The 26,488-nt window shown below is 37.8% G+C and overlaps 1 protein-coding gene across 2 annotated transcripts; it reads left to right on the top strand.

The window, feature by feature from the left end:
- The first annotated feature begins 15,188 nt into the window (after positions 1–15,188).
- On the top strand, positions 15,189–25,821 carry ppm1ab (protein phosphatase, Mg2+/Mn2+ dependent, 1Ab). Of its 2 annotated transcripts, XM_036581702.1 has the most exons (6): positions 15,189–15,623; positions 16,184–17,068; positions 17,374–17,491; positions 22,085–22,196; positions 23,206–23,263; positions 24,728–25,821. In XM_036581702.1, exons 2-6 carry the CDS (start codon positions 16,199–16,201, stop codon positions 24,773–24,775), a joined length of 1,206 nt encoding a protein of 401 aa, XP_036437595.1. In that variant the 5' UTR covers positions 15,189–15,623; positions 16,184–16,198; the 3' UTR covers positions 24,776–25,821. The 2 variants fall into 2 exon arrangements, with proteins under 2 accessions (XP_036437595.1, XP_036437596.1); XM_036581703.1 differs by lacking the exon at positions 22,085–22,196.
- The last annotated feature ends 667 nt before the right edge of the window (positions 25,822–26,488 follow it).

The following is a 26,488-nucleotide window of genomic DNA, read 5'->3' as shown; positions in this document are numbered from 1 at the left end:
TGAATGTGCTTTAAAATAAATTTTAGTCCAAAACCCAAAATTTAGTCCAAAATTAGTCCAAAATTAGTCCAAAATTTTAAACTATCATAAATCAATGTCTAAGGCATCAGACAACATACATGTAACAATTTCACATAACTTTCTGAGTTTTTAGAGGGATTAACCTCCTCAGACATCTGGTTCCTACCACTACCACTGTGGACAATTCTGATTTGGTAAGTTTTTCTAGAGCTAAGCATTTCACATGAAACCACTGAATGATGTTGTTGACATATTAACAAAATAATTATATGGATTTTTTATTTATTGGTAAAATTCCCCTTTAAGTCTTCAGAAGAGCTGAGTTCAAGAGCTAGTTTGAAGTTTGCTTTTGTTCAACATTGATAACTTGTTGTTTCTCCATACTTGACAGGGCTGTCAAGCACAACGTTCATCCCTGTCACACAAAAGCTTTTTTGGATTTTTTTGTTGAAATACCCACATAAAAGTCATGTAATTCACCGTTTTTTTTTCAGTTTAAGGTATGAGCTTGATAACACTAAGTGTGACAGTCAGTTTAGCCTGAAAAATTCCACCCCATCACATTCCCCTCCGTCTCAAGTTTCTTCACATGAAAATAGTTCAAAATATCATGTCCGTTTGGCACCGATCTCAGCAAATGTCTTTATTATAATGTCCTTCATTAACTCAACACGTTGTATTAAAGCAGGAAAAATCCAATTTGTGCAGTACTTTCATGCTCCAGATTTGTAGTTGGAGGCCCTTGATGTAAAGAGAACTGTCAGTTTATTTTTCTCAGAAGTGATGTCACACATACACTATTATAAATTACATGTCTAAAAGCTTGCTCATGCATTTCCTCTGAGATCAGGGATATGAAAAGAAAGTGTGCCCCCCCCCTTTGCTGCAGTACTAGCCTCTACTATTCTGGGAAGGCCTCTAGGCATTGGAACATTCCTGTGAGCATTTGATTGCATTCAGCCGCAAGAGCTTTAGTGAGGTCAGATACTGATGTTGGATGATTTATTCTGGATTACAAACTCCACGTCAGCTCTCAAAATTATTGGATAGAGTTACATCACTCCAGAGAACGGATTTTCACTGCTCCCCAGCCCAGTTGTGGGGGGCTTATACTCCCCTAGTCAATGTTTGGCATTGGGCATGATGACCTTCAGCTAATGTGCACCTTAGAGTAACGGAATTCACTAATTAAAAGGAGGGTCTAGATACTTTTACATGTACAGTGTATGATGTGTGATTACAGCTCATTATTTTATACAATAAAAGCTCATTATTTTCTTTGGTTTACCAGTTTTATTAACTAGCAGCAGGTGATGTGTTGAAGTTCACAAGGTCATGGTTAAAACAAGAAATTCATAATGCCTCAGTGGGTTCTCTTATGTCTTTTTTTGCTGTGGTTAAACCAGTCCTTTAACACAACTTGAACAAGTAAATGCTTTTAGACTTGAGGCCAGCTTTTAAATAGGGGGCTGTGAGTCACCGTTTATGTGTCTTTGAAAATCAGGGGCATTCCAGTGCAAAGGACTTTCTTCTCAGCGTTTTGAAATGATTGAGAATAGTATTAAAGCAACAAATTAAAACAGTGATGAAAACAAATAAATGGAGGTTGAAGAAAGGTCAGTGTTAAGGCCATTGAAGCCTTTATGATTAGGAAGCTGTTTCTCCTTCTAATGACAGTTACAGTGTACAGTCAATCCAGTCAGTTCGTAGTGACATTTCCTTTGATAGTTCAAGAGCCGATACCTCACATGTATTTATTTATTTACACATTTATGAAATATGCATAATACGTATAAACATTTATGTATTGATGTGTTTACCATTCATTTATATTACATGCTGATTTAATTTCAACAATCTTGGCAAACTGTGAGTGTAAAATATGGGCTTAAATGCAGAAAATATCACCATCTTGCCACTAGGCTCACACAATATGGACCTCTGAATATCAGCATCAAACACAATGGGCTGTCTCCTCTTATAAAGCCTTTTCATCTCTGAAAGCCTTGCATAAATTAACACATAGAAATGTTGTTTGACAGGAACATAAGATTGCTGTATGACATGCAAACATAACAATGTTTTAATGGCCTAGCAATCCTACATGATCTCTATATAAACCATAAAATAAATATTCTTTCGCTGAGATAGTACAGGAACACCTAAAGCTCTTAGGTGCTTTCCAGGGTCAGAGTGAAATGACAAACACAGAACAATAACGAGAACTGCTGCAACAACAATAGTAGCAGCATCAGAAGAGAACAATAAGGCAGATGGGAGCTAATCAGTCGCTTGCGTTTGGAGGATTCAAAGGAAGGAAATGACCTTCAGTGACATCTGATTCATCTCTTCTGAGGAGATATAAATATAACAATAGATGTAATTTGTGTATGGGGTAGCGCTCTACACTGCCTTGGCAACACTGTCTGACTGACTTTATTCAATTGGGAAATCTGTTCTCTGGTCATCAAAATAATTCTGTAAGGTTTTTATGTATGCTTGTAGTGTAATGTTTCATATAAGTGTGTACTCCATTCACACTCGCTGTTCCTCTGGCAACCATTTCTTTCAAGTATATCCCTCTAGAACAGGGCTGCCTAAAGTGTGGCCCATGGGCCAAAGTCTGCCCATGAGGATGTTTGATTTGGCCCAACAGAAAGTTACCACCCAGTGAAGGAGCAAACATTTTTTTATAGTATGTGTTACTTATTAAATTCTTATTTTTCTTTCATAATATTGTATTGTAAAATGCATTTGCTTAAAATGTGTTATGAACAAAAAATTGTGTATGGTACAACATGAATACATCTTTGAAAACTCTGAATACATTAAAATACATTTTAAAAACTGAAATCTAGCCCCCCAAGACAAAAAGATTAAGTGTAAATTATACACTATAGATGAAAGAGTACTCAGTGTTACAGGCCTTAAAATTTTTCAACGGTCTTCCTCAATAATTGTGAGACTGTACATTTTTTTTCTCCATTTTCAGATCATCTTTAAATCCATATCTCTAAATTGATCTTTGGTTAGAGATTATATATTTGGTTAGAGATGATTTATGATTCTTCCTAAGTTCAGTCACATCACTCCACTGCTGCACTTCCTTCACCGGCTTCCTGTAGCTGTACACATCAGATTTAAAACCCCGATGCTTGCCTACAAAGCCAAAAATCGACCAGCCCCCGCCTACCTAATGGCTATGGTCAAAACTCGAACTGTACCTCGAGCCCTTCGAGCTTCAGGTACAGCTCAGCTTGATCCACCATCCTTCAAGATGCGTGGAAGACGAGCACCAAGACTTTTCTCTGTCCTGGCACCCAGGTGGTAGATCGAACTCCCACTGGCTGTCTGAACAGCACGGTCTCTCGCAGTCTTCAAACGCAGACTGAAGATACATCTCTTTTTACAGCACTTAAGTGAGCACTAAGTTAGGTTTTTATTGTAATGCATTGTACTGCACTTATTGAAATGTATTGCCTTGCACATGTTTAACTCTGTTTCTTTTCTTTAGGCATCAACATGGGCTTTTGTTTCTAGCAATATGTGAGCTCATGACTAGCTTTCTCTCTAACCTATTTGTAACTAGCAAAGATACTTTCTTTAGGTAGACAACAAAGCACTTTTTGTAAGTCGCTCTGGATAAGAATGTCTGCTGAATGCTGTAAATGTAAATGTATTTCCATTATTATTATTACTACCACCACTACTACTACTACTACTACTACTACTACTGCTAATAATAATAATATAATAATAATAATGATAAGAACAGCAACAACAGAGTCATAGCATGTGACCTCTCCATTTAGGTCTTAGTAGAGATGACACCAACCAACACTGGGTATCAGTTTTGGGCTGATGTCAGAAGAAATGCTGTATTTGATATTGCAGGGAAAAAGAAATGAACCTTATTCAAATTCTGCCACAATCTTGCCTGAAATAGCACATACTCACATTGCATGATGTGATGCTGTTAGCTGTGTATTTCTTCCTGTTTGAAAAGTTTGGGCATGATCACCTACTATTAGATGTTCATCTTAAGTGAAGTACTTTAATTAAAAATAGCTCATTTTAAAGCTTAGTACTTTCAAAAGACAAAAATATTAGACTGCTATCAGTCTCAAATGATAATCAAAATTTCTTTATCTGTATTGCTATTGGAAAAGAAAAAAGATGTAGAGTGAAATCTCTAATTCTTAGAGATATTTTTTACATTTACATTTACAGCATTCAGCAGACGCTCTTATCCAGAGCGACTTACAAAAAGTGCTCTGTCTATCTAGAGAAAGTATCTTTGCTAGTTACCAGTAGGTTAGAGAGAAAGCTAAACACAGCACAGTGCAATAGTTTTCTAAAGCTTAATGCTTAATGTAGGGTTAAACAGTTGCCTTTCTTGTAATTCAGCACATCAGGTTGTACATTTAAAAATACAATTAGTTTAGATCAGTTTAAATCATATTGGTTTACTATAGCCTTTGGAAAAGCGGTGCTATGTCAGTTATATGGGGCATGTTATTGTAAATAGTAGTAACAAAAAGCACAAGAGCCCCTGAGATCAGTGTGAAACGGTCACTTTGAGTGAGGGCATGTTCTTACATCATCTGAACTCTGCCATGGGCTTCACAGATTCCCAAAGGTCAAGGTCTGCCATCTGCCAAGGAAACTATCCATCAGCCCAGTAGTGTTCAATCAGCTTTAGACCTATCTACTAAACAAATCAGTAAAAATTGGCAAAATAGTAATAAAAAGTCTAGTTCCAATGTTGCTAGTAGTTAGATCAACGATAACGGAAAGTGGTTATCAACCAAAGAAATCATGGATTTCAGTTCAGCTGATGACATTTTGCTACTGTGGCCTTTAGCTAGTTCCTCCAGAGGGCAGAAGTTGGTATCTAAAAGTCACCTTTGTCAAAAAATTGCTTATAGGCTTTCTTTCATCTTCATTTTTTAAAAGAAATGTTTGCTTTGAAATCTTTTCCTTCTGTATAACATACAAACAGAATCTTTGCAAATCTACTATTAAATTACTAAATCTATTCATAGAAAACTTTCACTGTTGTTGTTTTTGTTGCACATGATGTTTTTGATGATTTTCCATGTCATCATTAATGATATTTTAGACTATCAAAATGGCAAAGCAAATGAATAGTCAAGTTGAATGACATCTCATCACAACTGACCACAGCTGTTGGCCACTTCTGTCTGATCAAGTGGCCATCCAACAAGTACATAATCCAGCTTTAGCACACCTCTCTTGGGAGTGGAGCAAATCTGTCCACACTCTTGTAAAAGCATAATCTGGAATGAGCTCCAAATGGGTTGGCACAAACAACGCAGTCTCTGCCCCTGTTAAATCCCTCAGTCCAATTTTATGATCACATGATGATAAACACGATCATTTAAAATGTTATCAGTTACTGCAGTATGATTGAGTGCAAATTTGTACGACAAGCCATAAAAGCACAATATAATGATTTATTTATTTGCACAGAAAAGTCGCACTGTGACATCTTTAATTTGCAGTGTAGAAATGTAGCAGCCCGTTAGGTGGCACTCCTACTCAACTTTGAAGAGTTTAAGAACATGTGAGATAAATCCTATATAACAGGGCAAACCATCTGTCAGAGAGGTTATCCTCTGTCATTTCATGATCTTACATAGCACAAAACAAAGCTGTTAAAAAGCAAATTTGTTGGAGTTTGTGGTTAAAAATCTATAAAAGAAATAAATTAAATATAAATAAAAATATCTAAATAAAATACAAACAAATAAACAAATAAAATATAAATAAATCTTTTTTCATAAATAAATGAATCTATAAATCTATAATCTTTTGTCTCAACACCTCATAAACAGTCTGTAATCCAATACGCTTTTGATGTCTTATATGCTCTTATTTTGACAGAAAAAATATTTTAAGTCAGTAAAATATATGATGAACAAATTGATGAAGTAATTAGTTGTTTATGTGGAAGGCGGTCATGATGTAGGAGCGTATACCCCCACACGCACATCCCATAGCACGATTTGCATTTAACCCCTTTGTAATAACCTCACTTAATAACTGTGAGCGCATTATTTTCCCGCATTAGTGCAAATGAGCCACCGATGGAGTCTCTGTCCTGCAAAGTCGTGTCCCCTGATTCGCTCAGAGCACTGATTATGCAGCCTGAGAGGGGCAGTGGCCAGAACTGATGGCCAATCAAGTGAGCGAGCCGTGAATTAATTCGAGTATGCATGCCTGCACATATGCAATCCCATGCTGAGAGTGTATATGTGTATCTCGCTGGGCCGCTGTTTTCCCCTAATTTAAATGCCATTTGCATCAAGAGCATGAATAGTTCATCATCAGCAGCAGCAGCGCTCTTTCTCTCCCTCCCTGTCGCTCCCCCCCCTCTGTGTCCACTGTGTTGAGGGCAGGGATCATCGTGATCTGCTTAATGGCATGGAATGTGACAGGCCATGTTTACATCTGCTTGGCACTGGAGACCAGAGTAATAAAATACGTGGGGGGAAAAAAAGAATGAAGATGACATATTAAGAAATAATGAAAGATGGAAGTTGAATGACATTTGACATTTTGTAATGATTTACAGATACATAGTGATTTCAAAGATTTGACCACATATATATGCTTCATGTAACAGAGGTGACATGTTTATTTTTCCCTTGGCATCAATACAGCAGGAAATGCCATCTAACCAAATTCTCCCAACTCTTACTTGAACGGTGAACAATCAGGTAAAAAGAAAAAGAAAATCTTATATGGCAATTAGACCTACAATTCTATAGAAAGTCACAGAATCAGAAATGTTGTTTAATGTCTTCTATAGAAAGTTATTACATGAAATCGTTACAATACGCTGACTAATATCTGGACCATTGTTTTAGAATAGTTGTGAGATTAGGTTTTGATATAAAACATTTTTAAAAACCGGGTTCATGGCAGAGAGGTACATGCAGGGCATTGTAAGGCAAAATAGTTCCCAAAGAAAACTTATTTTTTCAGATGTATCACTATTGTACTGATATCAACACTACATCTAAAAACTACACTACATCTAAAGAAGATGTGTAGGTACACTGGTTATTTTAGACAAGTAATAAAATGGATATATTTGCCTCATAGATTTTGTGACTGCTGTTTGCTATTACCATTGTAAAGAAACCAGATCAATGAGTTTCTCTATTATGCAGCATTTTGCAACCAACCAGTGTGATACCTTCACATCTCAATTGATGTGAAATTGGTAGAATTCCACTTTAAGGACTATTTTAAATTAAATTTAAGCAGCCCAGTGATGAAAAAAATGTCCCTACTAAGACCTAAATTACATAGGTCCAAGACATAAATCTGTAAATCTATGCTTCACCACTGACTTTTTTCATTAAATACATGACTGGAATTGTGGTACAGTAAATTATTTGCATTGACTAAACTTGATTTCCGCTATTGTACTTGCAGATTTGATAATCTGGACCTTTTAAAATCAGCACGGAATGGAGAAAGAGATAGAGAAAGAGTAATTCTGGAGCACTGCCAAATGAACAAATACTAGGAATCTCTGCTTTGTCCAATGAGCATTACAACAACGATAAAAAATAAGGTCAAGGATTTGCATGTGCATTTTACTTAAAAATATCAGCGAGGAGCAGTGTCAGTATTGATAATCCTTAGTGTCTTTAGATTGTAATCTGTCTTTGGAATTAAGGACACAGGGACTTTAGGAAATTGCTTAGGGATAAGTTGGAAAATTATCACGTCACTGTGTCAGCTCCAGCCCATGTTACAGTTGTTCACTGTGGGCAGTGATGTTCATTTGGTTTGTCTCCTAAGGGCATGACAACAATAAGGGCTTAGATGTCTCCTTTTGTTTTTAGGATGACGTGCATTGTGTTAGCAGCACAGGGAGACCACTCTGGCCATGTGGAGAAGTCCGCGATACTAATCTCTAATCTCATGAGGAGTTAACATTGCAATATTAGCAACACACTTTAAATTGATTGTTATTTTATTGCTGCTGCTCATCTGCTAACATGGCCTGAATGTATCATTTGTCCAGCAGCCATTATGAGTAAGAAGCTATATGTGTTTGTTTTTACTGTAATGAAACAGTGCATCCGATTACAAGGCTAGCTTCTAAACTCACAATTCATAAATTGTTGTGGATTTCCCAAGGGGGATACTTCATGCACTGCACACATACTTTGTGGTGACTTGGATCAATTTGAGACAATGTTAGCATCTGCTATACAGAACAAAACATTCAGAGGTTATCCATTCATAGTTTACTATTGGTGCATAAAAAGTACTCTTAATTGATTTGTTTTACAGTTATTTCATGTAGACATATAGCGGAACAGATTCTCTTTCATCCTTCAGAGACTGTGTCAGTGAGGGGGAATCTGACAGCTGAGGAATCACAGCAATCTTTATAAACAATGTAAGAAATCTGGGAGCAGTGAGCTGTGACATTGGCAAAGTGGTAAAATGTCATAATCACATAATTCAAATCTCTTTATGGCACATCAGAACAAATGGTCAATTTACAGCATTTTCTAAAATCTTTTGTACTCTGTCACTGTACCCTTGAATAAGGCAATAAGGCATGTCCTCACGTAAATGGCATGAAATTCCATCTCCTGCATTGTGAAGTTTCATGCCAGTCATGCCTCATGCAACTGTACAACTGTTCTTGTCCAATAAAAGGTCCACCTACAGGGACAAGTTGAAAAACAAAGGTATGTGTGTGTGTGTGTGTGTGTGCGTGTGTGTGTGTATGGATAGGTACATATGTGTGTTGAAGCCTCTGGTCTAAATCCTTAGAGTCAACTCAAACTGATGTTGATGCGTCAAGATTTCTTATAATCGTTTAGTCCAGAATAATCTGCTCTGGCCTCAGAAAGAGGCAAACATTGAGACAACACACAAAAAAATAACAGTGGAATGAACTAAAAGTGTAGGAGTATAGGAGATCAGAGTTAGCTATGCCATTGTGATAAACCGTCCCCTTGGAATTACAAGGTTCTATCTGACATTTTTGTCAAAATTGTGTTATTCACATATTCTTATTCTGTAACTTCTTAACATTATGTGAGATAACAAGATACAAAGGTCCTAAAAATGAATAAATAATAAAAATAAATATCATAAAATGTCATAAAAAGCATTAAATTTAAGTTTCTGATACATGTACACACTGTTACAACACTAATAGATTATGAGTAAACTGTTTGTGTTCCTTGAAAATGATTGCTTCTTCTCATGTTTTGCCAGACAGAACCTTATAATTCCAAGCAGAAAGTGAGTTATTACAATAAGAAGGTTCTATCTGCATTTGACCTGTTCCAAAAAGACAAATTTGATAGGATTTCAATATTATACTTTTAGAATACATTCAGGGTGTCTGTCATTTTCATCTATGACAGAAAAATGTTCCACATATCAGTTTTGCTACTTGGAATGCAAAATCTCTGAAGCTCAATATCTCAAAACTGCTCAGAATGCAGATAGAACCTTGTAACTCCAAGGGGGCGAAACACTATATGGCCAAAAGTGTGCGAACACTCTTCCTAATTATTGACTTCAGGTGTTTCACACCCAGTGTTAACAGGTATGAGGTCAACATGTATTCATGAAACCTCCATAGACAAAATAACAGACATAAGCAGAAAAACTGGTCATACAGAAGGACTCAGTGACTTTAAATATGATGCTATCGTGGGATGCCACCTTTGCCACAAGTCAGTTCATGAAATGTTTGTGTGCAAAGCGAGGTCCATAAACACATGGTTTGACAAGTTTGGTGTGGAGGAACTCCAGTGGCCTGCACAGAGCCCTGACCTCATCCCACAGAACATCTTTGGGATGAATTGGAACATTTTAAGCCAGGCCTACTTGTCCAACACCAGTGCCTGACTTCACAAATGCTCAAATGCCAACTGAATGGGCACAAATTCCCACAGACACACTCCAAAATATTGTGGTTTCTCAGAGCAGTGGAGGCTGTTATAGCTGCAAATAGGGACAAACCCCAAATTAATGCAGATGGTTTTGGAATGAAATGTCCAACTTGTATTTATTTTGTACAGTATACAATTCTATAGTGGGGCTACTGACTCCATCTGACAGCAATCCTTGAGTTTTTTTATCAGGGTTGGGAGACGCTTTACTACTCCCACCTGTATAAGTGTTAATCTGGCACTTTACATTAAATGCATAGAAATATCTTTTTTTTGATGGCTCAACCACAGACTAACCAATCACAGACTAATCATCACAGGCTAACCAAACATAGGCTAACCAATTACAGACTAACCAAAGACAGGATAGTCAATCACTGGCCAACCAAGTACATTTTAGTAATCACAAGATAACCTATCACAAGCAACAAAAGGCTAACCACCCAATCACAGAATAACCTGTTGTCAAGATCCTCCTCCTCTGGGTAGACTCCACTTCGAACCTCTGTGGCTCCATCGACTATCCTTCACCACACACATCTGCAGCTTATTTTAAGGTCATTAAGACTAAATATATACCACTTTGTTTTGCCTGCTTGTTGCAAAGTCTCTGTGTTTCCTTACCTGAGTTTTGAGCTATTTTTCCTTTGTTAGTTTGTTCTTGTGTTATGACCCTTGCCTTGTCTTTCTGGTTTTTGAATATGGATATGCCGCTGATAATGCCTGCCTGTGTTTTGACACCTGCTTGTATGGACTGTAAGTGTTGAACTGCCCTGACCTACATGCCTCTGACATTACACCAATCATAAATTTAACAATTAAAGGCTAATCACAGGTGAACCAATCTCTGGCTAATCAATCATATGTTTTTTTTTAATTACAGGCTTATCCATCATAGACTGACGAATCATTGTTATTTATTATTAAGTGCCATCAAGTCTTTTCCAACTCCTGGCGACCATGTGGAGAGTGTTTTTTTTGCAGAATATCCTGTTTTCTGTTTGGGACTTCTGAATAGCTGGTTCATGATTCCTCTGTATCCATCCATTTTATCCATCCATCTTTGACCAATTACAGGGTAACCAATTACAGGCTACCCAGTCATAAGTTAACCAATCTTAGGCTAAGCAATCATGTTGAGTTGTTTTTCTGTTCGTTGCACAAACCTTGTCAAAGAAAAGATGCACACATCAATATAGTTTGCTATAGTTTTATTCCTATGATGGTTTTTAAAAATTAAATTCACTAAATATATGACACAATGAATTTTCATAATTCCACAGGTCCTCAATCAATCCTTGAGGGTTGGCAACTCTGTCTTAGAGTAATTCATGTTAAAAAAATCCATAACGGAAGAAGTCATACTTTGTAATTATATTGTATTTATTACAGTTGTCATTTCTGCAGATCAGTAGCTCTCTGCACTGAAACTCTTGCTGTATCTTCAGGGCTCTCTTATCTTTGTAATCTCTAAAGGCAGAATTTCAGTGTGTTTCAGAAATGTGTAATTCACTTGGTCTGCCTTACCCACTGATTTGGTTGCATATGTTGTTGTAGTAACTGTTATCACCTCAGACAGGTCATGTTTAAATACACAGTCTGGGGTTTCAAAAAGAGGGCACTGCTGTTGTGGCACTTGGCAGTGGACACTTTAGAGACGTCACATGTGACTGGCTATCTGCAGTCTGTCTCACACTACAATGGCTGGTGGAATCCTTGTCCTTCTCCCTCTCTCTCACTCTGGCCATATCTTGGCTGGTCATTGCCTCTATTCCTTGAGTGACCGACACAAACACTGTATCCCCCAGCCTCAACCATGTTTACACTTTTCACCTTATCACCTTATTGGTTGCTCGGAGTAGAAGAGAAATCGTCAAACAAAACCACTGAGGTTGAAATAGCCTCCCATTAACTCTAACCTCTAACCTAAAATCCCAGGCTTTGTACATACTAAGACATGTGTCAGGCTCCATGCTTTGCGGACACTGTAGACTTCAGCACACTGCCTCGTTAAACACATCTGATTCAGCTCATCAGCTATTTAGCAAAGCCTTCATGAACTGAATTCAGAGCGTTAGATGAGGGTAAATGCTAATCTCTGCAACACTTTGGCCCAGAAGGCCCCCAGTTTGACATGCCTGTACTAAGGCTTATTATAATTAGTAACTACTGGGGCTTTTTAATGCAAACTGGCTGAGCTATACTTAGGTTATAGAAGTGTGTAATAAAACTCTGGGCCTGCTGGTGGGCCCTGGCCATTTAAGGGGTTAAAGGGGCATTTAAGCCTAAAACTAACTTTTGTATTGTTTGTCATGTTATGCAGCATTCTGTATTCTGCATCCCTCAGCCTCATCAGTTTCAGAATTCCGCTTTATTTTTATCATCCATCACGACCATAACCAGAATGCGTTACGCAAATACAACCACAAATGCAATCAAGAAACTCTAACTGCTAGTGTAGCCACTGATGTAGTGGCAATGTGATGTCCAGCTGTCTAGCAGTAATATTAGCTATCTGGTTTCCTAAAAAAAATTATAAAACAGACCACCCTAATATATCCACACCAAAGAGCTTGTAGCTACACCATCAGAAATCAGGGATTTACTTGTCTTTAAACTGAAAATCTTCCTCTGGCACCACTGTAAGAGGTAAGAAGACATGTTTACAACAGAAGTAACAGGTAGGTTTTTCATTTTGGCTGGAGTAACATTTTAAAGTTTTTGAGGTAGTGTTTAAACATAGCATGTAAAGAAAACATATGAAGACCAAGTTGCTTTGATTCAAAAATTTTTGAATCAGATTGCAACATAACTACATGGATTACTCATCTGTTTCAATCCTTATATTTTTTTCGCATTACATAGCTCTGTTTTGGGTCTAGTATAAAATTGACCATATTTAAAAGATATAACAACAAAACAGTAGAATGCAATTGGTAACAAAACACAATGAGCATAATACGATTATATATTCAAAACTAGGTAACTAGAACAATAATAATATGTAGATAAATATATAAAATACACTGGAGAAAAAGTAAAGATTCAGAAATAGCTAAACTGTGTATATAATTAATTAAAGATTCAGAAATAGCTCAACTGTGTATTATTAATTAAGCAATTTGTGAATATATTCTTCTGTATCTTTCACTATAATTCTAAGAGAGAGGGAGAGATAGAGATTCTATAATGTCTTTCGATGTATGATAGCTAAAATTCAGGAATGATCCAGAATCTTTGTGTAAATCTAGTTCTAACCACCTCTCTTGATTGAGCATAATGCATGTGGTGTTTAGTGCAACAACCTACTTCGCCTAAGTGCAGACCGCATTACAAGACACTCACTCAAGTCACCCTGTAGACTGCCAATCTTTAATGTAAGACGCTTTTAATTTGGACCTCCAGGCCTGGATGAATTATTTACCTCTGTAATTAACATAAAAGTCAAACTGTGTAGCCTATCTATCAGGACACAAAAGCATACCTCTCTTTCCTGTGGCCTTTGGTAGAGGCGAAACTAGAGCCAAGGCAAACCAAGCAATTTCTTGGGCCCCAGTCAAAGGGGCTCCTAGGCAACAGACGTCAAGCTGAGAATTTTGTCCAAAGCCCATGAACATTAACCATTTTCTTCTTATTATTTTTCCAACAGACTGTAGTGGTAATCATTTTAGGTCTATGGTGGTTTGTTACAGCAAAGACTCTTGTGTAATTAACATACCCCTTTGTGGAACTTCACCATTTCCCAAGCACATAAAGATAGTCACACAAAGTTTTGCATCCACTGAGCACCACAGATAGCCCATGTATGCAGATATACAGCACCAAAAAGTTTGGACACACCGTCTCATTCTGGTTTTCTTCATTTTTACTGCTACTGAACAACAGTGAAGACATCCTAGCTATGAAATAACATATGGTTCTATGCAACAAATTGACAAAAAAGTGTAAACAAATTAAATTATCTTTTACTTTAGCTTCTTTTAGAAATTAGACCCCCATTGCTTTGCCTTGATGCAGCTGATCATTTTCTCAAGTAGCTTCATAAGGAGCCACCTAAGATGATTTTCCAACAGGACTGAAGGAGATACACATATGCTGAAAACCGTTGCAAAACAGCATATGTGACATGATTTGTGAAAATATTAGCATTATATATAAACATGGTATGACATTGTTTGATGCCTTTTATTTTAAAAAGGAGTCACTAAAACATACATAAAGCATAGTTTGCCTTTTTTAATGTAAAATGTTGTACAAAATAAAATAGAAAGCAAAATAATTGATAATCAAAAAAAGAAGACTAATATTAGATGAAATACAAATAACAATAATACAGAGTATGATTGGTCAGATAAATAGCTTTAAACATTTTGCTTAGGTGCCTGAGAGTAATGTTGTACGTAGGCACTGCTTAACTATTTGTATTTGTCTTAGAAACAGATTTCATTTTCAGTTAAGCCTAAGTCTTTAAGATTATGAAAAATGCATAATCAGTTCTGGGTGTCCAGTTTTGACTGTGACGCCACAGGTATATATTTAACTAAAGCTTTAACTAAATGAAACACTACTACACAATGCAAAGCACAAGAAAATGACAGAGTGATAGAAAATGGTTGACATACATTATATGCGTGTCCAGGGGAAATTAAATGGACTGCTGTAACATATCCAAAATGTTATTATTTCAAAGCTTACAACTAAACATGGCAGCTAATGTTGGGAGTGCGTGTGGATTTAAACATGTTCTACCTTAATGGAAGCGGCATTTGGAAAAGAAAACGTTACAGTACAGTCATTGTGTTTTTTTAGGGACTGAGGCTATCCTCAGATTAAACAGACTGTCCGAAGAGGGCCAGAGTCTTTGTATATGTGTATTATTATAAAACCAAGATGTAAACACAAATCCATCTGGCCGTTTCAGTTAGTCCACATAACAGGCGAGTCTAGACGCTGTAAATAATGAAAAAGCCTCTGCTAGTGCTGACGTAGCCTGCTCATAGCAATCCATCTATCCTGTCCGTTTTCAAAAGCCATGTGGAGAGATGCCATCTAGATTTCTCTCAAGAACCTTTATTAACACTTCGTAAACATATACAAATGTCCTAAAACTTTTTTATCTCTCTTAAATAAAGCTACGTCCACATGTTCGTCCACGATGATGTAATTGTAGAAACGCAGCCTGTTGGCGCTGCCTACATACATCCGGGGATTTCGCCTGGTTCCAGAGACGTGCTGGTGTGAAATGAGAGTCAGGACGGAGGATCCCCTCCCTTAGAGCTGCACTGAGAGAAAACCACAAAAAAAACGAAAAAACAAAAACAGAAAAATAAACGAAAGAGCTGAGATGGACCGCGTCGTAATGCTGATATCACAGGGATGCACTACTTAAATATTTTTTTATGGTTTTCTCTTTTGCAGACACAAGGAGAGCTCTCTCCCACCTTCGGTTTTTGAACCAGCCAAACCAGCTAGCTAGTAAATCATCTAGCTAGCTAGCCAGCTGTTTCCTGTGTTGCCGTTTACTTTTGGAGCTAGCTACAAGTCTGACAGCTGGCTTGCGTACTGCTGTTAAGGGTAATTGCCGCAGCGTTTGAGCCTCGGCGTCTTCTCATTCCTCAAAGGCCATTAAGGAGCTTGGTAAGTAACGTGTAACTCTGATAATTTATTTAAAACATACTGCTATGTGAAAGCTAACTAGCTAGCTTCTGCTGTTAGCACTGGTGTGCTAGCAGGGCAGCAGCAGCTACGCGCTCAGTCGGGCGGTATCATAAGTAACGTTGTCCTAATGCATTATGTTACTTTAACACACTGTACCCTTGTACTGACATTAATATCAGTTTGTACGTGTAGTAAGTTTGGTGTTTTACTTGTCGCGGAAGCAGAACATTTTAAGACGCTATCTAGGTTAACTGCTAGCTAACTATATGTCTAACCAGCTTGTATCTAGGCAACGGACGTGTGGGCGTGGTAGTTGTATGACAGGCGTGATAGGTGTTGCTTGAATATTTGTAAAGTTTAATGTGCCCCTGTTGCTTATTTGACTGAAGAACGTCACAGCATTGACCATGATGTCTCCTAATTCTATCATTAAAGTGCATCTACTGCCGAAGTTTGCAGAAAGAAACACAGTCAAGACCAACTGTTGAGCATTTCACTTCTGAGACCTGTTTTTGTCTTTGTCTTTGTGCTTGAAACAGAGAGACACAAAGAAAATGGGTGCTTTCTTGGACAAGCCAAAGATGGAGAAGTTTAATGCACATGGGGAGGGGAACAACCTGCGTTATGGCCTCAGCAGCATGCAGGGGTGGCGGGTGGAGATGGAGGATGCACACACAGCTGTTGTGGGCCTTCCTCATGGGCTTAGCACATGGTCGTTTTTCGCTGTCTATGATGGACACGCTGGCTCTCAGGTGGCTCGCTACTGCTGTGAACACCTACTGGAGCACATCACCAGCAACCCAGACTTCAGAGGTGGAGGCCCAGGTGGAGGGGGCGAAGACGCAGGTGCTAGTCGTTCTGAACCCTCAGTGGAAAGTGTGAAGAGTGGTATTCGCACAGGCTTCCTGCAGATTGACGAGCACATGCGTGCCATTTCAGAACGCAAGCACGGTGCTGACCGCAGTGGTTCGACGGCGGTGGGCATTATGATCTCGCCAGAGCACTTTTACTTTATTAACTGTGGGGACTCCCGGGCCCTGCTGAGCCGTGGGGGTCGAGTCCACTTCTTCACGCAGGACCACAAGCCCAGCAACCCTCTAGAGAAGGAGAGGATTCAGAATGCGGGAGGCGCGGTCATGATTCAACGGGTTAATGGTTCTCTGGCTGTCTCTCGTGCTCTTGGGGACTTTGACTACAAGTGTGTACATGGAAAGGGCCCAACAGAACAGCTGGTGTCTCCAGAGCCAGAGGTGTATGAGATTGAGAGAGCAGAGGCAGAGGATGAGTTTGTGGTGCTGGCCTGTGATGGCATCTGGGACGTCATGACCAATGAGGAACTATGTGACTTTGTGCGTTCACGACTGGAGGTGACCGAAGACCTTGAGAGGGTGTGTAATGAAATAGTGGACACCTGTTTGTACAAGGTAAGGTCTACCAGAGAAGTGGGTTTGGCTAAGAGCAAGAGATTAGCCTGTGGTTTAGTGTGCTGTATATATTTCATCCAAGCAGTCACATTTGCTAGGCCACATTTGTTGCCAACCTTAACCGGTTACTGTGGTGTTTAATTGCTTGACAGTAACAGTTCAAATTAAAATGATCCATTTGAAATGGAAACTATCCAATTATCTAAATGGTCATTATAAAGCTAACGTTAATGAGTTCAGTTTATGCGTTGACATTGTTATTGTGTGACTGTTTTCCTTTTCTTTCTCTCTCTGTTTATGAACAGGGTAGCCGTGACAACATGAGTGTGGTACTGGTATGTTTTCCAGGTGCACCCAAGATCAATCCGGAAGCTGTGAAGAGAGAGGCAGAGCTGGATAAGTACCTGCAGAACAGAGTAGAAGGTGGAGCATCTAAAAAGACTAACAAATAAGTTCTAGTACAATAACAAACTGTAGAAAATAGAGAGAAAGACAGAGAGTGAGAATTCACACTCATCTAAGAGTATGGTAAATGGCACTCTAATTGCCAAATATATGTTGTTTCTGATCCCCATATTTGAGGAGAAATACCCATTAGTATTTTATCATCCCTGTGTAAGAGGCCAGGATCTGGTTTCCCAAATGCATCATAGCACAGAGATCATTGTAAGATGATATTAAACGTTTGATGCTTTTTGGGAAACCCAGCCCTGGTAGGCCTCGTTTAACAGGGTCGATAAAACATTATGGTGCAAGTAGAAGCTCTTTATAGAGGCCTTTGATTATTTATTGCCAAGAGCGCTCACAATTTAAATGTATAATCTTACCAAATGATTTCAGTATAAGGCATTGAGAAGAGTTTTACTCCTGTTTCAGTTCACCATGCCTCTTCACTGAGATAGTGCAATCACATTAAACCAGACAACAGAATGATGACATACCTTTTAGTTACATACTCAAGAAAGCTGCTATGTTTAGAGGTATCTAATATAGAAAACAAACCAAATTTGGAACCACCGGTTTTGTGTTAGTTGTTTTGTGTCAAAAAAAGGAAGAAATGCTACATGTAGTGTATTCTGTTCATGTTAGCGTGTTCTCATGGCCTTATAGTGTCATTCATATTCACTTGTGTGAGCATGTGTTTGAATTTGACACCAAGTTCATTTGCACTTTGCTGAGATTTTACGGTCACTTAAATGTGTTGAAAACACTGAAACAGAATGTCAGAGCTTCACTGCTATAGTGTGCAAGATTACTGACACAGTATGATGTACAAGGTCTGTGAGTGCATTTTGTGCATCTATGGCTCTGACTGCTATGGGTTGCCTTGACACTCATTTTCTGCATGGTTCTGTTTTGTACCTGTACTAAGGAATGCAGTTGCCTTAGCCCCAACATTCAGAGCTGATTGGCTAGCATTTAGCACCCAGCCCACCTGTAATGCTTCAGAGAGTATGCTGAATACCATTGCAACATACTCCGTAGGCATGTATGCTACCAATAGCATGATAATATTGTATGTATTCCTGCATGTAAAGCAGAGATTTTTAGCTAACAACACTAATCAAAAACAGAGAGTGTTCTTAATCTGACTTTAGTCTGACTGGACTTGTTGCTGAGAAAGATTTCTTAATACATACATGTTTGTAACTCTGAGGATTTCATAGATTTGAGCTTTAACACACTATTTGAAAGATTGAAGATGTTTTTAAAGTGCTACTAGAATTGTTTACTACTTATTGCCTCAAAATGACATTTTGTCAACACTCTGGTTTGTTTCTTAATGTAGCTATACAGAGAAAGTTTACATGGAAAAATTCTTGGCACACCCTTGTAATAATGAAACACAACAATTCAGATAGCTCTTTATATATGATCATAATATTCTCCCTGTTCTATCCACAAGAACATAAAAGCTTTGCAAAGTTTGCATTTCCATCACCCTAAGTAATATTTAGTAATACTTGCACTGATTAAGAATATTTTTGCAGGCAAATTTGGCCTTGAAAATTAAACTGATTATTATTATTTGTGCATGTCTCTATGTTTGTGTGCCTCTTTAGTTCATCAGACTGTGCATTTAAATGAAGAATTTGTTTGTGAATGAAATGAATGACAAAACAGTGTGCCTGCTCTCAGAGTGTTTCAGAATGTTGGTTCTTATCTGTGCTTGCTATCGTGTTTCACCATTATTGTGCTGTTCTAACTTGAAGCACATTTTATTAATGTTGTTTTGATTGTTATATTTTCAGTTTTCATTTACTTAGCAAGACTACATGTGCAATGGTCAGCCTTTAACTAACAGACGTTATTCATTAGCTCTAACTGGCTCGTGCATTGTACTTGTTTGTGTGCGTGCAGGTGTTCTTGAAAATAGATTATACCAGTTGTAGCATATAAAGTAAGACACTACAGTGAGGATTAAGTGATTGTGCCTGGAAGTGGCAGTGCGATTAGTTTACAGGTACGCTTTATCCTTATGAAAAAAAGTAGGTACCAAGCAGTTACTTGAATCAAGAACACTAGCTGAACTAAAATGACTTTAATGTTGTGCCATCTTCCTTCCATTATGTCCACTCTAGGGCTTCTTTTGTGGAAATGTGCTAAATAGAATACAGACATCACCAGACATACTACAGATGTCATGAGTCATATAACAGCTGGAAGTGCAGTCAGGGGTCCTGATTTATTGAGTGTGTGTACAATCAGAATTGATTATGAGGTGAGTTTGTGATAAGATTTACTGAATGTGAAATTTTACCATGATTAGAATTCACTAACAACTCTGCAGTATTACTAGGGAGCCAGTGCAAGGTAAATACTATCGTTTCATTCTAAATGAGTAGTTCAAAAATGGATCCATAAATATTTTGGTAAGAAGTAAACTTAACTCTGTGAGTTATTATTTGTAGTATGCACTTAACATTTCTGGACATATTTCCCAATGACTGCTGTTGCTCCTACCAAACATCTAAACTAAGTAATTTCTTTAAACCATAACTCAACAGTTAAATGTGAGAATAAATTAAAGTTCTGTAATGAGAACATGCCCACCATTAAAAACACTCAGGACACATTATCAATAAGTGAATAAAGCTCTATTGATTATGAAAAGAAGAACATGAAACATTTTCCAGGGATGGCATGTATGTTATGTAGTGCATTCATACATTTATGACTTTCCTGTAGCCATTTTTTTCTTTTTGGCTCTTGGTTGCTGTTGCTATAGTGCAGGAACACCTGGGCATTTCAATAAAAGGTAGTAGATGGACTTTGTGTGTGTATGTATGTATGTATGTATGTATGTATGTGTGTATGTAGTAGTAGTAGCTGAGCATTATATGTGCCCATTGCACTTATGCTCAGGTGAAATTTATCAACAGATGAGGCCATTTCTGCACCGATCAGTGTTTTATAAGGCTTTGATAAATCCCACTTGAGATTTCCCTGCTCTTTTTATACTGACATTTCCAATTGCATTTGATAGTGATTGATAAGAGTCCCAGTATGTTTCAAGTCATTCAGTTTGCAGACAGTTTGTGTTTGTTATTGTGGACGTGACACCATCTTGAATTTGCTAGGTCTATTTTTTGAGCAGCCAGTATTCATCCTGGACCCCCTTTATGTTCTTAGTAAACTTATTTTGAAATGATTTAAAATGATTTTGATAAGTTGGCACTAACTATAAAAAAATACCCACTGTATTAACTTCGAGAACATACCGAATAAGGGAATCATTTTATTACGGTAACAGAGACGATATTAAAACTATATAGAAAGGAGCAACATTTTCCTACTTAGTGGAGTGTTGGTACCCATGTGTCATGTACGTCTCTCAGGTTATAACTCGTGAGCAACAGAAGACACTTATATTTATTTGAGTTATTTATTCCTACGCAAATATTTACCTCTTCTGAACTAAACCTTCATGCATTCCGTTTTATTTAGCCAAATAAGCACTACTAATGCAATGACAAACGTTTACTCGTCCCTGTATTTATTGTTGTCTGTAAATTACGTAAAAGTGTCATGAATCTAGTTCATGTAAATTTGACTGAAGGTTTTGTGAGTTGACGAAGCACTTAAGTCTTGAGTCAGTTATTTCTCACACTTCATTTATTGTCAATCATATATCGGTATCCTTCCTGATCAGATTTGTCCAAGGATGGTGAAAAGGGTTACAGTCCATGATCGGTCCTTTCTTAGCCCATCAGGCTGTGTGTTTCTGTATTAGTTTAATTACCTCTCAGTAGGCAACTGTTTTATAGTGCTCATTCTAAACGATTACAAAACTGTATTATAGAAAAATATTGCAACATTAAGGGGAAGAGCACCCATGCTTTATTTGTTTGATTTTTATTTTTGTATATTAGCACCCAAGTCTTGGTAATGTAGAGACAAATTGTGATGTTGTTACTCTTAGATGTTAATGATGATTCAAATAAAAGTTATTTACTGAACCCTTGAGGCTGTGAGCTTTTTTATTTAGACAAAAATGCTCTTTGCACTTCTGTTGCATCAAGCATTAGCCTGTTATTGTGAAATAAAGGGTTGTTGACATTATTTTTATGCATTAGCACTGCAGTAGGCTGCATTTTTTAAAGGGTTCAAGTCCAGTCATCAAACCTGTAGGACAATGAAATAAAAGAGAGACCCTCTGTTTTTGTCAAAATTAAGCACTTTTGCTGTGAAAGCACAGATAAATAAAAAAGGGGAATGAAGAATGAAAAGAAAAAAAGCAACTTTTGAACAGCATTTATTCATGGCACTATAAAGGCGGGTTAAGTGTAGCATGAGTCATAAAAGGCAATCTTTGATAGGCTGCATGATTAGAGCAAGTGGTGAGTCACCCACTAAAGGGTTGTATAGGCTATCCATGTCGTTGCCCACATGAATTTTTTTTTAACGATTTGGCTATTTATATTCAATGCATTTTAGATTTTTGTAAAGATTTATGATATAACAAGCTATTCCCAAACAAACCTGACTTACCCGTAAGTCCTTGTGATTCCTCAGAGCTCATTAAGAAGCAGGGTGTGGAGAGCATACCAGACTTAGCCCATGTGATGTGTGTGTTAGCCACGGAGAGCATCCCCAACCTCCCACCTGGGGGAGAGCTGGCTAGCAAGTGAGTGCTTAATCTTACACACACAAAGTCATGAAATTTTAATTTTTTGTGCATGTAGCTGATAGCTTAAATATGTAATCAACTTTTTTGTTAGTCCTTACTGCAATGCATTTCTTTAAAATTTTATTAAGATCAGTTCAAAAGCTAAAGCTTTTACATTGGCAGGTGATTCACAGTCTGAACCTGATACAGTAGATTTTACCAGGTTGCTCTAGAATACTGTGAAAAACAACACACAAACAAATCTGTGAAGATGTAACTTAAGTTCCTGTTGATAGTTTATTCAAATGCATGGACAGATATGTGTTTGAAAATAACCTGACTAAAATAAAATCAAAGGTCACTTCTTTCACCAGTGCTTTTCCCCTTTTCCTCCACTCTCCTTTTCCTCTCCCCTCATTACCTTCCAAACTGAATTATTCATGTCAAGCTGATGCATTTTTAAACTCTTGCTGGATGAAGAGGTGTCATTTAGATTCACAAAGTTGGCAAAATGACTACCAAGCTCACAGTACTTTCATCAGTCTTCCTTACACTTACTATAATGTGTGCTGTAACAGTCACTCATTGTGGACCTGATGGCGCAAGAGATTTAGAAGCTCTGGGGTGAAAATAATAAAGGCTTTGTTATTATATAGTAAAATGTATCTAATTCTGAGGCATGTGTGTGGTCGGTATACCTTCTCCTCTTACACTTAATAATCCACAGTCAGTTATTTCTGAGAAGGGGATGTTTTGCTGAAGTCCAGGGCAAGAGAATGCTCTCAAGACCGCTATTATCACTTTTAATGCTGACACACAGGAACGGGGGAGAGTTTACAACTAAAAACGCCTAATTGCTTTTGAATTGTTGCAATCTTAATACACAATCGAAGCACTATAATTTGTTAAAATTTAGGCTAAAAAAAACTTTGTTTTTCATAACTGATCAAGATTTACAGCTCTGAAATAAGTAAAAATGCTATACATGTACAGCAACTCACACCCCTTTCCTGTTATGTCCCCTCAGACGCAGCGTTGTGGAGGAAATGTACAATAAACTCAACCCCTACCAAAGTGACAGCACAGTGAGTATTCCCAAGGCCAGCGCATCATCAGTTGTAGTCCTGGTCAAATAAGAAACGTTTCATACTTTTTTCACCTCACATCTTTTATTTAATCTTGCTTCCTGCTAATCAACATCTAAAAGGGGGCTGATACTGATTGTGTTGATTCAAGATGTAATTACCCTACCTTTTGTCATTCTAATCGTTCTCATTAGCCAGCAGCTCTTTTATCAGAGGAGCCTGACCTGCGTTTTTAGTTTGCCTTCTTTGAATCATGTTTCATTGAGGGTTAGGCTAATGTAATGCTGCACTAACTCACCATATGGAATGCATACTTTGGAGTAATATCAGTAATAGAAAATAAATACAGAAAAATATCTGCTAATAGAAATGATCTTAACATTAATACGTCAAGTACCCTGAGTTCTCATTCATGATTTCAATGTTTTAACATACCTGGTGCAGCAGTCATCTAGTCATAAAAGAGTGATGAATTGAATCACATGTGTTAGAACAGGAATATGTACACAGATCAGGCATAACATTATGACCACCTCCTTGTTTCTACGCTCATTGTCCATTTTATCAGCTCCACTTACTATATAGGTGCACTTTGTAGTTTTACAATTACAGACTGTAGCCCATCTGTTTCTCTGCATACTTTGTTAGCCCCCTTTTACCCTGTTCTTCAGTGGTCAGGACCCCCATGGACCCTCACAGAGCAGGTACTATTTGGGTGGTGGATCACTCTCAGCACTGCAGTAACACTGATGTGGTGGTGGTGTGTTAGTGTGTGTTTCACTGGTCTGAGTGGATCAGACAGCAGTGCTGCTGGAGTTTTTAAACACTCACTGTCCACTCTTAGACAATCCTACCTTGTCAGTCCACCTTGTAAAGTCAGAGACTGCCCACAGGACGCTGTTGGCTGGATATTTTTGGTTGGTGGACTATTCTCAGTCCAGCAGTGACACTGAGGTGTTTAAAAACTCCAGCAGCACTGCTGTGTTTGATCCACTCGTACCAGTGCAACACACACTAACACACCACCACCACTTCAGTGTTACTGCAGTGCTGAGAATGATCCACCACCCAAATAGTACCAGCTCTGTGAGGGTCCATGGGGATCCTGACCACTGAAGAACAGGCTAAAAGGGGGCTAACGAAGTATGCAGAGAAACAGATGGACTACAGTCTGTAATTGTAGAACTACAAAGTGCACCTATACAGTAACCCTACACTATGTCAAGTCTGTTAAGTAATCTGCACTATACTCAGTAAACTGTGCGTAGTACTCTTAACATTGCACTACACCCTGTAAACTATGCCTAGTTCATGAATGTGACACTACACCCTGTAAAGTGATGTCTAAAGTGTAGTGCCAGTTCACTAACCCAGCACCATATCCAGTAAACTGTGCCCAGACATAAAAATGGTATAAAACATAAGTGTACACAGTTCTTACAGTTCTCCAACATGCTTTTTCAGTGTGGAGCCAGCAATTGGGCCAATGTATGTGGATCCTCCAGGCTTTGAACAGGACCCACATAACCCTTTTCCTCCTCACACGCCTTTATTATTTTTTAAAGAAGAAGAATAATTCCATGTTGACTCAAGACATAACACCAGGCACTTCCAGTTTTAATTTCAGATATTAGACCACTCTATCAAGTGTCCTACCTCTTAACTACACACCTCACACACTGCCTTAAACACTGTCAACTGCAAAGATGGTAAAATAGACATGAGACTGGGAAAGAAGATGATGGAAGAGTATCTGTTAAAAAGCCAATTCAGCAGCAACTGTGTCATTTGTTTTTGTATTTCACCATATATTTGAAATCTTTTGTTTAGTCTTTATAACTGATCTCTGAAACTTGGTTTCTTATAGCACTTATAGGCATGACTGTACTTTTCACTTATTTTCTTCTAGATCTGTCTCTTTCTTGGTTTTGTGGTAAAAATGTTGGTGAAAAAAGAGTGTCTGTTTTGTCCTTGGACTTGTTGTATGAAGAATATAATGCTCCTCAGTGTTGATGGAAACTCTGATACTTGTCTTTTGTATGTGTATCTCCTCAAATCCTTTTTGATATATATATTTTTTTTGATTTTCTTAAGAAAATAACTCAAGGTTTGCAATGAATACAATAGCCATGAACATTTGCATACTGGAAATCCATTCAAACACTGTGCTTAGTTTCTCAGATTTATTTCTTTTGTACAAGGATTGTTTAAACTACATTGTGTTTATCTGCAGGCAGGTCCTTGAACTTGAGCAAATGTTTAAGCATGTGCTGGAAGCAATTCTGTATACTTCCTAATAATGATGTATATGAATATGCCTGAATGGATGGGCCATCTTATGATCCCTGTGATCTCTCACTGGTGTATGGTAGTTGCACCAACACTTTGCATGCTGTAACTATGTTTGTTTGAAAGTCATTCTGTAAAAAGGGGTAAGTGTTGAGAACTGAGATTTATATTTGCAATCTTGTATAACTGTTGACTCTCTTTTCTGTTTGACATATTTCAGCTAAAAAGGCATTGTAATAGTTACTGGAAATAAAAACCGATGACATACAGTACTGTGCAAAAGTCAGAGACCACCCTTTATGTATTTATTTTTGAGTCAAAATGGCCATGCACAACTTTTCACTTCAACAAATGTAAGTGCAGTATTTAATGTTTCCCCCCTTTACCTTTGTTACAGCTTCCTTTTGTTTCAGGATATTAACTTTGTTTTTGAAAGAAATTTGCAGGAATATTTTTCCACACCTCTGAAGTTCCATCTTAGAAGTTGGTTGCATTTTCTGCTTCTTGTGATCACATTTAGTGATGTTGAGGTCTGGACTCTGTGTTTGTCAGTCTGTTGTTCTGAGAGCACCAGCAGCTTCTTTGTTCTTCTTTTTATTCTATTTTCTATTCTCAGTAAGGGCTTCTTGACAACTACACATCCTTTCAATTTTCCCATTGTATTGTCTCTTCACAGTGGAAGGATGGACAGAAACACCTGTGGGTTTCTTCAAATCTAAGGCAAAAGTGGAGCTTTTGGTGGTCAAGTCTTGTACAGTTGTTAGGAGTCCCATTTTCTCTGTATTTAACAGTTTTTTGAACTCCTGTTTTAGAAACTTGTTTTTTCACTTGTTTTTTGCTCTGTCTTTCCGTTTCCTTATAAGTGGATTATCTTATGTTTGCTGTCCTTTGAAATATCTCCTGATAAATGAATAACTTGTTTTGACTGCAGATGAA

The sequence above is a fragment of the Colossoma macropomum genome, unplaced genomic scaffold, assembly GCF_904425465.1.
Source record: "Colossoma macropomum unplaced genomic scaffold, Colossoma_macropomum, whole genome shotgun sequence".
NCBI lineage: Eukaryota > Metazoa > Chordata > Actinopteri > Characiformes > Serrasalmidae > Colossoma > Colossoma macropomum.
Note: the sequence above shows the minus strand (reverse complement) of the source record. Positions and strands in the feature narration are given on the sequence as shown.

Bases quoted from the DNA above. Each gene is read 5' to 3' on its own strand.
- ppm1ab (XM_036581702.1), top strand. From the start codon at position 16,199: ATGGGTGCTTTCTTGGACAAGCCAAAGATGGAGAAGTTTAATGCACAT. The intron at 17,069-17,373 runs GTAAGGTCTACC...GTTTATGAACAG, and splicing joins TGGACACCTGTTTGTACAAG to GGTAGCCGTGACAACATGAG. The intron at 23,264-24,727 runs GTGAGTATTCCC...ATGCTTTTTCAG, and splicing joins CCTACCAAAGTGACAGCACA to TGTGGAGCCAGCAATTGGGC.